At 39.6% G+C, this 14,253-nt stretch overlaps 1 protein-coding gene across 1 annotated transcript in view; it reads right to left on the bottom strand.

The window, feature by feature from the left end:
• Positions 1-14,253, bottom strand: part of PEX7 (peroxisomal biogenesis factor 7) — a gene marked incomplete at its 5' end in the record, with an annotated part of 66,474 nt that overhangs the window by 45,280 nt on the left and 6,941 nt on the right. The window contains 2 exons of the mRNA XM_014533923.1: positions 7,113-7,221; positions 7,603-7,680. Coding sequence (XP_014389409.1) covers positions 7,113-7,221; positions 7,603-7,680 — 187 coding nt within the window. The remainder of the gene's footprint in view (positions 1-7,112; positions 7,222-7,602; positions 7,681-14,253) is intronic.

Raw genomic sequence — 14,253 nt, 5'->3', positions numbered from 1 at the left:
TATGGATGAATCCCACAAAGAATGTTGAGCAAAAGAAACCAGACACAAAAGGCAATGTTAATCTATGCTATTAGAAGGCAGCACAGTGGTCACCCTGGGGTGCGGGGGCAGTAATGACTGGAAGATATGAGGAGGGCCTCTGGAAACATTCTGTTTCTTGATCTGGTTGCTGGTACACAGATGTGTTCATTGTAAAAATCCATTGCCTTGTACACTTAAGATTCTGCACTGTTCTATATGTGTATTATCCTATATAATAAAAAGGTAATATGCAAATTGACCCTCATGCCCTCGCATCACAAGATGGCCACCCCCACGTCGTCACAAAGATGGCCGCCCCACGTCGTCATAACATGGCTGCCCCCACGTTGTCACAAGATGGCCGGCAGGGGAGGGCAGTTGGGGGTGATCAGGCCGGCAGGGGAGCAGTTAGGTGTCAAATCAGGCCGGCAGGGGAGCGGTTAGGGGTGATCAGGCAGGCAGGCAGGTGAGTGGTTAGGAGCCAGCAGTCCCGGATTGTGAGAGGGATGTCCGACTGCCAGTTTAGGCCAGATCCCATAGGAATCAGGCCTAAACCAGCAGTCAGTCATCCCCGAAGGGGTCCCAGATTGGAGAGGGTGCAGGCCAGGTTGAGGGACACGCCCCCCCATGCACGAATTTTGTGCACCAGGCCTCTAGTCTATATTTATAAAGGCCTAAGTGACCATTACAGCAGAACGACCGGAAGCCAGTTGCTATGACACGCACTGAGCAGGCAGGCAGGCGAGCGACTAAGGGCGAGCAGGCAGGCAGGAAAGCAGTTAGGGGTGAGCAGTCCCAGATTGTGAGAGGGATGTCTAACTGCCGGTTTAGGCCCGATCCCCCTCGGACATCCCCCGAGGGGTCCCAGATTTCGAGAGGGTGCAGGCCAGGCTGAGGTACCCCCACCGCCCCCATGCACGAATTTAATGCACCGGGACTCTACTACTCCAATAAAGACCAAACAAAACAACAACAAAAGCTGGGTAGTTGGTTATTCTAAACTTCTCTAGGACAATATTTTGGTTCCTCACTATCATTCCCAAACAACATTTTCTTTTTTTAAGTGCCATGGCCTGTCCTCTCTTGCAGTTAATTTAAAGGGCACCAAAAAGTAAGAATTGCTCTGCAGGAGCTAAGAATTCACTTCCTTGACAGTCGCTCCTGCTGCACACATTTGGTACTTCATCCTCATCCGCTGGTTTGCCAGGTAGGATAGAGACTTTCTGGCCAAATGGCGCAAAGACTCGCTCAACTCTTTGAGCCACCAGGACACCTGTATTTGCTGTTTTCAAATCATATTTTCCAAAAAGCTGGCCTTTCTTTCATTGTCAGCTGAACATTTATCAGGGCCCTGTAATGGTGCCATAGACCCACCTGAATTACCAGCTTCTCTTATCAGTTGCAGATCTGCCACTGACAGAAGAACCAATGAATGAAAGTGCACAGTGCTGAATAGGAAGCACTGGCTGCTATTACGTCTAAATTTCAAATTGCAGCAGATAAAAGGAAGTTGTGTAGAAAGAATGAGTGTAAATGTTGAATTTGAAAGAGTGAAGTGAACTGTTTGGGCCCAAATAATTTAATTTAATTGAAATACCAGATGCCTATCAGATATCATATGACTTTTTCTTAGAGTAGAATGAGGTTTTCTTAACTACTAGACCCAACACATTCACACATGGCTATCATTTATGCAATTATATGGCGTCTGTAAGAGCAGTAACTTAGTTTTCATGGTTCACAAGAAAGTTTACTTCACATTAATCCTCTTTCCACAACAAGCTCAAATATTCTTCCCTTCTAGCTCATATAATTTAGAAATATAAATCCTGTACTAATACAAGTACCATGAACTAGACAAAATGCAACATCCTTAGAGAACTCTGCTATGGAAGGTAAATCTAGATCTAAATTTCTAACAAATCCCCCTTTTTGGCCTGTCTTAATTTAGCTAATGATAAATTTAGTTCTACTAGCAGATTTGCATACAACTTTGAAGGTTACTAAATCTTCGAGTAAATTTTTTAAAGAAACATATTTCATAGCACACAGGTCTAGTACTTGATTTTCATCAAAACCCCTCAGATCTATTTTAAGCCTTGAATAAGTAGCATTTTAGTGACAGTTGGCCCCCTAGAATGTATCTATCTACTTCCACCTAATCAGGATTCAACTCTTTCCATTCTCGGTGTATGTAGTTTGGGCACCACTCTCTCCCATTTCCCATTCCCAACTGCAGGAACTAAGCGGGGAAGAAGCCAACTAACACATTACACTCCCCTCTCCAACCACAGAGACCCTTCAGAGCCAATGAGAGAAACGAAACTTTCCTAGATGTCTGAGAACCTCTCACTTTTTCCTACTGTGCAGAAACCAAAAAGGATGTGGGGGTTAAAACTACTGCCATTTTGCTATCACGTGGTACCTGATACTGAAACCAACTGAGCAGATGACAGAACAAAAATGAGAACAAGAACATCCTTCGAATCCCATATCCAGTCATGTCTCTATAAAGCCAGTTCTAATTCTGGACTTTAAAACTACGTGAGCAAATAAATTATCTTCTTCCTTTACTAGTTTGGGTCAGAATTTTTTTTCAATTTCAACAAAACAAGTCCTGGTAATATGACCACTATTTATATTCATTTCTAATTATAACACATGCAAATAATGTCATTAAACAGATGGTCTTTTTTTCTACTAAAGCTAATGAACACTGTTGATAAAAGACTTTTATACACTATCTATTTACAACACACATAGTTTTAAATGTTAAGTTTTATGATTATACTGCTAATATTCTACATATAACTAATCTTTTTCTGCTATTCAGTCTCACACTGAACACTCTATATGTAATATCCAGAGTCAATATTACGTATACCATGCTACACAAAAGGCCAATGAAACAAGTGGTGTGTGTGACTCAGTTCAAATAAAGGGCTAATATACACAATTCTACCTGACATTTAAATAAATGCAGCTGTGTTAGTTCATGATTTTGTCACTGTCAGATTTTGCATTTGGTCGTGGGCATAAAAAGAAGAATGATTAAAATAAAATGGAGACAATTTTAGAACTTAAATAATAATATAAATTAACAAAATTATATACAATAATAAGATAAAGGAATTTTTAAAAAATATGTTAGTAGTTCAGGGAGTTTTACTTACTAACACTTTTCCAAATATGTAAAATTGCACTCATGATTAATTCTAGTTTATTATGAATGATGACAATCAGAGCTCCCAGCGGACATGTCTTCATTGTTTTACCCTTGAAGCATGTTTCAGTTCATTGAAAGTGGATCTAGAGCAGCAGTTCTCAACCTGTGGATCGAGACCCCTTTGGGGGTCGAATGACCCTTTCACAGGGGTCGCCTAAGACCATCAGAAAACACATATATAATTACATATTGTTTTTGTGATTAATCACTATGCTTTAATTATGTTTAATTTGTAACAATGAAAATACATCCTGCATATCAGATATTTACATTACGATTCGTAACAGTAGCAAAATTACAATTATGAAGTAGCAACGAAAATAAATTTATGGTTGGGGGTCACCACAACATGAGGAACTGTATTAAAGGGTCGTGGCATTAGGAAGGTTGAGAACCACTGATCTATTCTATACCATTAATTCCATTCAGGGTTTGAAATGTCTCCTTTGGAATTGTAGGATATAAGGCTAAAGGGCATGCCTTCTCTAAGAAAATGATGCTAATGTAAATTTGATTCACATCTTCATTAAAATTTTAATTTAATTGTACTAATACTCTGTGTTAGAGCTTTTCACTAATAGTAAAATTATAAAAATTACGTATAACCATTACACTGAACTGTGGTCATCTTACAGATGTGATTCACTATAATCATGAAACTCATTAGCATTTACAATAAATTAAAGCACAAAAGATGATTAACTCAAGTTATATATGTAGGCTAAAGAGTTCATTCAAATTAAATGTATCAGTATTGCTATCATTTACTTAATACACAACTGGCCTTATGACTAACTACACAACAGAAAGATAAAAGATGAAAGAAGAAATTTAAGCTTGGAAAAGGAAATGTGACAAGAAAAAATATATTCTTCTTCCCATCCCAAAAGCCTTGATGTACCTCTTTCTCTACATTAAAATTATTTTAATAAATTTAAGTATCCTATCTAATAAAAGACAAAAAGGGTAATTAACCGTACCTCCGCTACGCTTCCCATTGGCTAATCAGGGCGATATGCAAATTAACTGCCAACCAAGATGGCGGCCGGCAGCCACGCAGCTGAAGTGAACATGAGGCTTGCTTGCTCCAGTGATGGAGGAAGCCAAGGTTCCCAGCCTCCCGTGGCCCGGCTCTGAGCTCCAAAAGCAACAATGTTTCAATTATAGAAGCTAAACAAACCCCAGATACCTGCCTTCAGCCAGCCGCAGCCTCAGAGCTGGGAGCGCCAGTGACAGCAACAATGTTTCAATTATAGAAGGTAAATAAATCCCAGAATAAAATAAAAAGAAAAAAAGGAGAGGCTGGGAGCTTCAGTCGCCCGCCAGCCTGAAAACGGTCCTCAGCCCCTCACCCAAACTGGCCAGGCACCCCAGTGGGGACTCCCACCCTGAAGGGGGTGTGACCAGCTGCAAACAGCCATCAGCCCCTCATCCAGGCTGGCCAGGCACCCAAGCGGGACCCCCACCCTGATCCGGGACACCCTTCAAGGCAAACCAGCCAGCCCCCACCCGTGCACCAGGCCTCTATCCTATATAGTAAAGGGGTAATATGCAAACTGACCCTAACAGCAGAAAGACTGGGAATGACTGGTCACTATGACACACACTGACCACCAGGGGGCAGACGCTCAATACAGGAGCTGCCCTCTGGTGGTCAGTGCGCTCTCACATGGGGGAGCTCTGCTCAGCCACAAGCCAGGCTGATGGCTGCCAGTACAGCGGTGGTGGTGCCTCTCCTGCCTTCTCAGCAGCGCTAAGGATGTCCGACTGCAGCTTAGGTCTGCTCCCCGCTGGCAAGTGGCCATCCCCCGAGGGCTGCCAGGCTGCCAGAGGGATGTCTGATTGCCATCTTAGGCCCAATCCCCCGGGGAGCAGGCCTAAGCCAGCAAGTGGTCATCCCCCGAGGGGTCCCAGACTGAGAGAGGGCACAGGCCTGGCTGAGGGACGCCCCCCCCACCCAGTGCACAAATTTTTGTGCACCAGGCCTCTAGTATAATATAAATGTATATATAATTCACAATATATAATTGATGGATATTCTTTTCCATCAAGTTTATCAAAACTATGGTCCAAAAACTCTGAATGGTGGTATGATTTACTCAATTCAGCTATTATACTGTATTAAGATTACTAAGAAATCTCCACAATCAAAAACTGTTTTCTAAAAACAATGTTTTCAGTGGGGAAAAAGAATTTGGGAATCTGGGACAGGAGAATTCCTGACTCATAGTCACAAAGTTATTTTCCTATGCAATTTCAACAACAACAAAGGTTTTAAGCATATAAAACTTAACATCACTAAGCAAATTCAGCCTTTGAGAGTATCTGACTTTTTCCTCAAGAATATTCCCCACGAATATTTAAAATCTTTTGTACCATATATTCTGGAGTGAGCAAAAGAATTTTTATGGAGAAACATAAGAAAATGTTAATAATGGTTAAATAAAGGGTTAGGGGGAAGGGAGGCTTTTACTTTTTATTTGGCATGTTTCTGTGTTGTTTGAATTTCCTCACTGTAGGTACATGGTTGGAATAGGAATTATCTGGAATACCACTTTTTTCTTTATAAATTTATTTTTTGAAAGTTATAAAAGTAAAAAATAAAAAGTGATGATCTTACTTAGTCAATCACCACAATATTTATGATTAATTAGCACATGTTACATATTCTTATAACTGTTACTCCAAATTAGCAACCTTTGTTCTGATAAACAAACCAAAGATAAAACCATTTATGCAAAGCAGCTCAGGGGCTAGTGAAAACAGCTAGACTGGTTCCTACTTTTGAAAGATTTATAACCAGTTGTAATCTGCCTAAGAGAAACTGTATTTGTTCATTAATAGTGCGTTCTATCTAATTCACACTAGTAAAAGTCTTGGTATAGCAGATATTACGATATCACTAAGAACTGGTATTCCATATTCTTAACCACATGAACTCTAATTCCAAATGCCTTTCAATGCACTGCTTCCTCTCTGTGGAGAACAATTCTCTCTCTAACCACAGGCAGAAGGGGTTGCTCTTCCGTTTCAGCTTCTTCCCCTGTCACCCTCTGGAGGACCCTGACACTGAACTTGTTCATGTAAAATCAGGAGAGCACAAGAGAGAGGCAAGACTGGTGGGAAGAAAGTACAAGAGCGGTGAGGGCAGATTGAAGGGGTGTGAGGAGAATGAGGCTAGTGGCCCAGGGAAAGGAGCTCCAGAGCAGCTAGAAATGAGTGAAGACCAGACAGCTGTTTAAACCACCATTAGGCAGCTGGACTGCGCTGCTGTAATGGCACTGCAGAGAACCTGGGCAATGTGTCTCTACAACTCATAAGTTAGACTGTTCAGATTTTACATGATTTATGATTGGCCCACAAATCACATTTGTAAATCTTTATGCAAACAGTACAAAGTGTAATTATTACGGTTGACAAAATAAATTTTCTCTATAAAAAATAGAGACATAAATATAAGTATCTACTTTACCTTAAAATTGCTAACATCAATCAAAAGCAAAGCAACTGTCAAAAAAAAGATCATACCAAAACCTATCCTTGCTATATGGCTTAGTGGCAATGAATTACAGAGAATACCCCTAAAAGGAGGGTAAACATCAAAGAGAGACTGATGCCCAAGCCCTCACTTGCTCTTTGTCCTACACCTCTTACCTCATCAAAAAGAAATATGTAGGTCAAATGGTTAGAATCATCAAAAAGTAATCCAGGTTGGGAAAGAATGAAACAGTCTAAAGAGCACAAAGAATTGGGTTTTTTGGTGTGTTATTTCCTCGGAATCTAAGGTACACAGCGCCACCTATTGGGGAAAGCAAAACCACCATTCACTACAAGTAAGACTTTTGGTAAATATGGAATTATTTACCTGAGGCTGAAGCAAAGCAACCAGGGATGTGGGGAGACCAGATTGTGCTATAAATGACACTTTCATGGCCTCTAAAGGTGCATAAAGACTTGCCAACATTTGGATCCCACTACAAATAAATGAACAGATCAATTACTTAACAGGTAAATTCAAATGTATGCTTTCACATATATAATACATAAAATTTATATATATACATATACACACATGATATACATATGTGTCTCAAGGACTTTTTTAAAATCTATTTTTACATAAATCAAGATGGCATTTAAGGGGCCAAAATAATCAATGCTGAGCTGATTATTAGTTTACAGCCAAAAGATTAGAAAATATTAAATTCTAATAAATGCTTTCATACATTTTTTTTGAAAATAAAATTAGCTGCCTAATTTAAAAGCTACATAAAAAATATTCTAGAATAGAAAAAAAGCAGTGGAAGCTTTGGGGAAAGGAATATTTGTTTTTAAATACAGCAATGTCAACATACCAGTTTGACGGTTTGATCCCATGAACCAGATACCACAAGGTGTTCACCTCTGGTTTGGCTCCAATCAACACTATATACCTATAAGCATTTAAAAGTGTTATTTAGAAAGCAAAAGAGCATCAAGTTCAATATTATATTTTATCTCCTTATAACAGTGATAGCCAGCTAGAACAACTAATTTACTTTGTTGAAACATCAAGTCTACAAATCTTAACATGGTGTCTGAGAAATGGAAAGTTAACCTTGTCCACTCCTCCAGACTTATTCCTTACAGATTCTACTTTAATAAAATTCTACAGAATATTTCCAAATCTCCTTCACTAAAACAAATTACACATATTTTTAAACCTACCAACAAGTCACTGTTTGCAGCACCCTGAGGAAATGTCAAAGTAGATCAGAAAGCCATCTAAAAAAGCTTGCTGGGTCAATGTTTATCAGAAAACATTAAAATTCAATTACTATCACTAGCTGGCCTTTCTTAGAAAAAGCTTATAGGAACCAGGTGATCCTTTCAGATCTCTTGGTAAACAGCTTTAGTTATCCAATGCTGCTATTCTAATCTATGCTTCACTGCCCTCAGTGAACCATTTCAAATAAACTATTTGGAAAAATTTTCAATGTCATTTTATACAATAGACTAGAGGCCTACCAGTAAGGTCCCTCGGCCTGGCCTGCGGGATCAGGCCGAAACTGGCTCTCCGACATCCCCCGAGGGGACCTAGATTGCGAGAGGGCGCAGGACAGGCTGAGGGACCCCACCTGTGCATGATCGGGGCCAGGGAGGGATGCGGGAGGTTGGCCAGATGGGTAGGGACCGTGGGAGGGCTCCAGGGAGTGTCCGTCCTGTCTCACTCAGTCCTGATCAGTCAGACCCCAGTAGCAAGCTAACCTACCGGTTGGAGCGTCTGCCCCCTGGTAGTCAGTGCACGTCATAGTGACTGGTTGACCGGTTGACTATCTGCCCCCTGGTGGTCAGTGTATGTCATAGCGACTGGTTGACTGGTCGACTGTCTGCCCCCTGGTGGTCAGTGCACATCATAGCGAGCAGTTGAGTGGTCTTAGCATATCATTAGCATATTATATTTGATTGGTTGAATGGACGACTGGACAACCAGACACTTAGCATATTAGCCTTTTATTATATAGGATTATGTACAGATCACTACTATAAGCTAAATTCAACAGAATACTCGCATAATTATACTTTATAAAAGTAGTCCCGACATGGATCTGAGTGTATGTCATTAAATGTGATCAACAGGTTATTTTAAATCTAAAAACTCTAACTACCATATTTATGTAAGAAGTATGAGTGTCTGGGGTTTGTAGTGGTTTAAGTATGGGTTACCTGTGCTCAGCTGCCTAGTGCTAAACTGAGCCATGTTGGAGCCTGAGTAAAACCAAAAAATTAGTAATTCTGATCTATTTTTATTTAGAACTGATGTTTTGTTAATCATAGATTTTTGCATTAATTTTTATTTTTTTAATTACTGCACTAAGACATTATTTATTTTGACTACTAAGTTTTTTTTGGCTCCCTTAAATTATGTACTCAAGGTGAGTGCCTCATCCAGCTTGCCCTAGTCCTGGCCCTGCTGCTGCCCACATCCATGCAAAAGAGGAAAGAGCAATTGTAACACTACAGAAACCACAATCCAGTAACAGAGAGCAGCTCATAAAGCATACAGAAGGGGCAAAGGAAACCAAAGACTGCTACAGTCATCTGTTAATTATGGGTGGAAAAGGCAGGTTTGGAAGCAATCACTGAAGATTTTGAGAGCTGAAGAGTTTGATTTTATCTTCTAGTCCAGGGCTCAACAAACATCTTCTGTCAAGGGCCAAACAAATATTATAGGCTTTGTGGACCATTTGTTCTCTGTCAAAACTACTAAACTCAGTCTAGTAGAGCACAAAAGTAGCCATAGATAATATTTAATGAATGGGCATAGCTGTGTTCCAATAAAACTTCCTTCTGTGCATTCCAACAGCACCTACTTCTGATTCAGCATTTACCATATTTTACTAATATCCATGTTAAATAACTGCCATACCTGCTAGATTTTGAAAGACCCCTCTAAGTAAAATCTTAAGATGTACATCTTATACATCTATGCTCATTGCAATATAACTCAATAAATGTGAATTAAAATAATTAAACCAGCCAAATTATCTTCACAATCTGTAACTCTGCTTTAAGTAGGTATAAAGAGCTATTGATTTCATTTTAAAAGATAACTGAATACAACTAAAGACTAACATCATGAGCTCACACTCCACTGCCTCTATCCATTTCCAGCCTGATGCAGGATTTGAAACCCTATGACCCCTCACCTTTTAAAACTGCAAGAGCCTCCACAGGCTCAGAGAGAACCCAGCCCTAATGAGATCAAAAGCTGGAGAGGTAAGAAAACTATGCTGATGGCAGTGTCCTGCCAGCTGTCTTATCTGTCACACAATATGGCAAGCATTAGGGCTCTGGATAACACTAAGGATAGGCACACATGATGAGGTTAAAAATGGATTAATGAAGGAAAGAAAGGTGACTCAATCAGTAACCAGTAACCAATACTTTACTGTGTTTAAAGTATTAGGACATGGGGAAGTAACTAGCAGTACAAGTCAGGATACTGTGTTTAAAAAAAAAGAACTATAGACGTAAGTATAAAAGTGCTGGGGTGGAAACTTCAGCTTGATGCCCAGAAGAGAAGGATTCAAGCAGGGCCTTGAGGGCTGGCTACAATGTTAATAGCAGGAAGCAGAGGTGCAAACACTGACCAGAAACTCCTCCGAAGATATATATGGGCACAGAAAGCACCAAGATATTAGGACTAGTGAACGCTGCATAATGCCAAGGTTTTGTGCCTGGGGACTGTCAGTGATGGTGGCTTTAACAAACTGGAAGACTGGAGGAAGGAAGATAAGGTGTAATTTTAGATGCACTGAGTTTGAGGTGACAGCAAGAGTCAAGTTGAAATGTCTAGTAAGAACAGGGGTTTTGCATTAACCTCAAGCACTGGAAAAAGTTTATAGCCATAAGGATGTTTGGGATAAGGTCCATTATCCCAACCTTAAGTCAACTCACTAATCTATTCAACAAGTATTTATTAAGCACCTACTATATACAAGGCACAAATTGAGGGGGGGGGGGAACAATGTAAGACAAGACAGATGAAGTCCCAGCCCTCATGAATGCTATATTTTAGCGGGGAAAACAGGCTGTAAATAAATAAATAAATATTTTTAAAATTACAAAGCCAAGTAAGGAGACTAAAAAACAATGACAAGGGCAGGAGGTCACTTCTCAATGGTGTTCAGGGAAGACCGCTCTGAGCAAAGAACTCTGTGCAGTAAAAGAGAAAACTCTGCAGATTTGAGAAGAAAGGCTTTCAGTAGAAGAACAGGGAAAGACCCAGAAGCATGAAACAAGTGTGTCATGTTTGAGGAACATCAAGGTCAAATAGGAGGGACAAGAACCCAAAGGGCCATGGTTACGGGTTTGTATATAATTTCTCTTAAGAGGCTACATCCATCAACTACCAGCTAGATTATAGCATTCTTCGAACTGCTCTCCCCATTCATTTTTGCTCACCTCTAATCAGTTATCTACATTGAATAAAAAATTACCTTTGTAAGACACTTAATGTCGACCCCCCTGCACAAAGCCCTTCAGTCACTTCATCCTATATAGTTCCTGCAATGTACAATCCTCACTCTACACTGAGATTTATCCATGCTGTTATTTACTACTGAAAGATAAAAGCATGCAAAACTGCACCTGACTAGGGATTCATACATATGTAGTAAAACTAAAAGAAAAAAAATATAAACAGAAAATTCAGGATAGTGGTTGCTCCTGGGAAGAAAGGAGGAAGGAAATAGGGAGGGAAAAGAATAGGATTAAAAAAAAAAAAGGAGATAGAAGGACAGTAACCAGGGGTTCCACGGTATCAGTAAGGTTTTATTTCTTCAGCTAGGTGATGAATATACAAGTGTTCATCATACATTTTTTTAAAATTATATTTTATTGATTTTTTTTTTTTTTTTACAGAGAGGAAGGGAGAGGGATGGAAATTTAGAAACAACAATGAGAGAGAACCATCGATCAGCTGCCTCCTGCACACCCCCTACTGGGGATGTGCCCGCAACCAAGGTACATGCCCTTGACCGAATCAAACCTGGGACCTTTCAGTCCACAGGCCAACACTCTACCCACTGAGCCAAACCGGTTAGGGCCATCATACATTTTTTACACTTTCATATGCATGAAATATTCCAGAGTAAATTATTTTAAATCTTCAATGTCTTTCCACTGATCTTAACATAAGGGCCAAAATGCTCACTGCTCTGGGCACATAGGCTCAATCCTTCCCCTTCCAGCACGCACTTTCCTTTGCTGCTAACCCTGTTCCTCTGACCTCTCCACCTAAATAGCCAATTCCTACTCTCCTGTCAGACTCAAGGACGTCCTCTGCCCCAGACAAGACCCTCCCCTCTTGCAGCACTCTGCACAGTCACAGCACTGACCTCATTGTAACTTAGATAACCAGCAGCTTAGGACTCTCTCCCCAGAGGGGCAAGGACTCCAGAAGGGTAAGGACCCTGCCTGACTGGTTCATCTTCCCCATAGGCCTTTGCAGACAGTGGAGTTAATTAAAGTTTTTGGAATGAATGAAGGGGCAGAGAAACAAATCTGAATGGAAACCACATCTCCCAATAGTCCACTCTTCCATCTTTTTCCTATTCCCAATTCCCCCTCCTCTACCACTCAAGCAGTGTGCATGGCAAATGGTCAAAGTACAAAGAAGAAGAGAAATACGCAGCTATGCTTTAAAAGCAGGGCCCTCTAAAGGCCTATCTTATGAAATTGCTCTTGGCAGTGGTGAAGAAAATTAATTTAAAAAATGCAAAAAGAAAAAGACACTGAACAATATTTTGTGCTACTTTATGAAATCTAAACCTCATCAAAATCAGTTTGGGAGGACAAATTTTATTACTGAAACTAAGTCCCAAAGAGCTCATTTTTAATCTACTGTACAATAGTGCCCTTTTTAAAGTTGGTTTATTTAATTAAAAATCATCAAAGAAAAACTGGAATGTTCACACTTATCTGTATCAATACAAAGGAAAGGAACACTGACTTTTAATTACTGAGTAGAAAGGGCTACATGCTTCTTTTAACGTGAAATGAATTTTTTAATCTTTCATGACAGAACATTTTTAATGTGCATACAAGTAAAGAAAACAGAATAATAAATCCCTGGGTATCTGTCATTTGCCTTTTATAGTTATTGACATTTTGCCTATCTTGTTTTATCCCATTATTGACTAATTGACCACTGGAGTATTTTAACATCAGACAATTTCACTCATAAATACTTCAGAAGATAAGGATGGTTTTCTTTTTTATATATGCACAAAACCATTTTCAAACCCAACAAGATGAACAAAAGTTCCTTAATATCACCTAATACTGTCCATTTTCATATTTCCCCAATTGTCTTAAAAATGTCTTTTTACAGTTCATTTGAATCAGGATCCAGATAAACCCATATTTTACATTTAGGTGCCATCTCTGAGGTCTCTTCTAACCTAGGAAAGTCCTCTTCCCCACCTTGCTTTGCCTGCCCCCCTATTCCCATGACATTTATTTCTTGAAGAAACAAAGTTAATGGTCCTGTAGTATCTTTATATTCTGGACTTGGCTAATTGTTTCCTCATGGTGGTGTTTAACTTTTCTTCTACCTTTCCTATTTCCTTTAAATTGAAGTTAGATCTAGAGCAGGGGTGGGCAAACTTTTTGACTCGAGGGTCACAATGGGTTCTTAAACTGGACCGGAGGGCCGGAACAAAAGCATGGATGGAGTGTTTGTGTGAACTAATATAAATTCAAAGTAAACATCATTACATAAAAGGGTACGGTCTTTTTTTTTTTTTAGTTTTATTCATTTCAAACGGGCCGGATCCGGCCCGCGGGCCGTAGTTTGCCCACAGCTGATCTAGAGGCTTCATTAGATTCAGTTCAATCTTTTTTTTTTTTTAGCTTCCTATTGTATTAGAAGGTATATAATTTCTGGTTGATCCACTTGTAGTGATCCTAAAATTGTTCAGAAGATGTATCAGTCTTAAATTAACGGTTTCCGCATCCATGCATAACCCTTACTTAAAGTCATTTATTTAGGGGCTACTAAATGGTGATGTTATTCCTCCTGCATTTATTAGCTAGAATTATGTTATAAGAAATTTTCCATATCAACTGTTTACTCCACAATTAAATTCATATAGGAAAGGCAGGATAAATGCCTTCATTCTTTACCTTTATTTATCAATATTCAGAATGAGGCAGTTATCCTAGTAATCTTCAATGGTGACCAGTTGGGGTTTTTTTAATAAGTGAAAATATACATATAAGTGTGTCTATGTGTGTGTATAGTTTTTCAATCCATTGCTGTCATTCCTGTTGATGTTCAAATTGCCCCATCATAGTCAATAAGAGCCTCTTCAGGTTGTATCTTCTAACCTTTTGACAGGATCTCAGTGGCCTTTCATAACTTTCTGACCAACCATCTCTATGTGCCACAACATTATTTCTTGTCTTTCTCACAATTATTAGTAAAAATCAAACTACACCAAGCAGGGTGATGAAGAGAG

The sequence above is a fragment of the Myotis brandtii genome, unplaced genomic scaffold (genome assembly GCF_000412655.1).
Source record: "Myotis brandtii unplaced genomic scaffold, ASM41265v1 scaffold123, whole genome shotgun sequence".
In the NCBI taxonomy this organism is placed as follows: Eukaryota; Metazoa; Chordata; class Mammalia; order Chiroptera; family Vespertilionidae; genus Myotis; species Myotis brandtii.
This window is presented reverse-complemented; position numbering and strand designations above follow the sequence as displayed.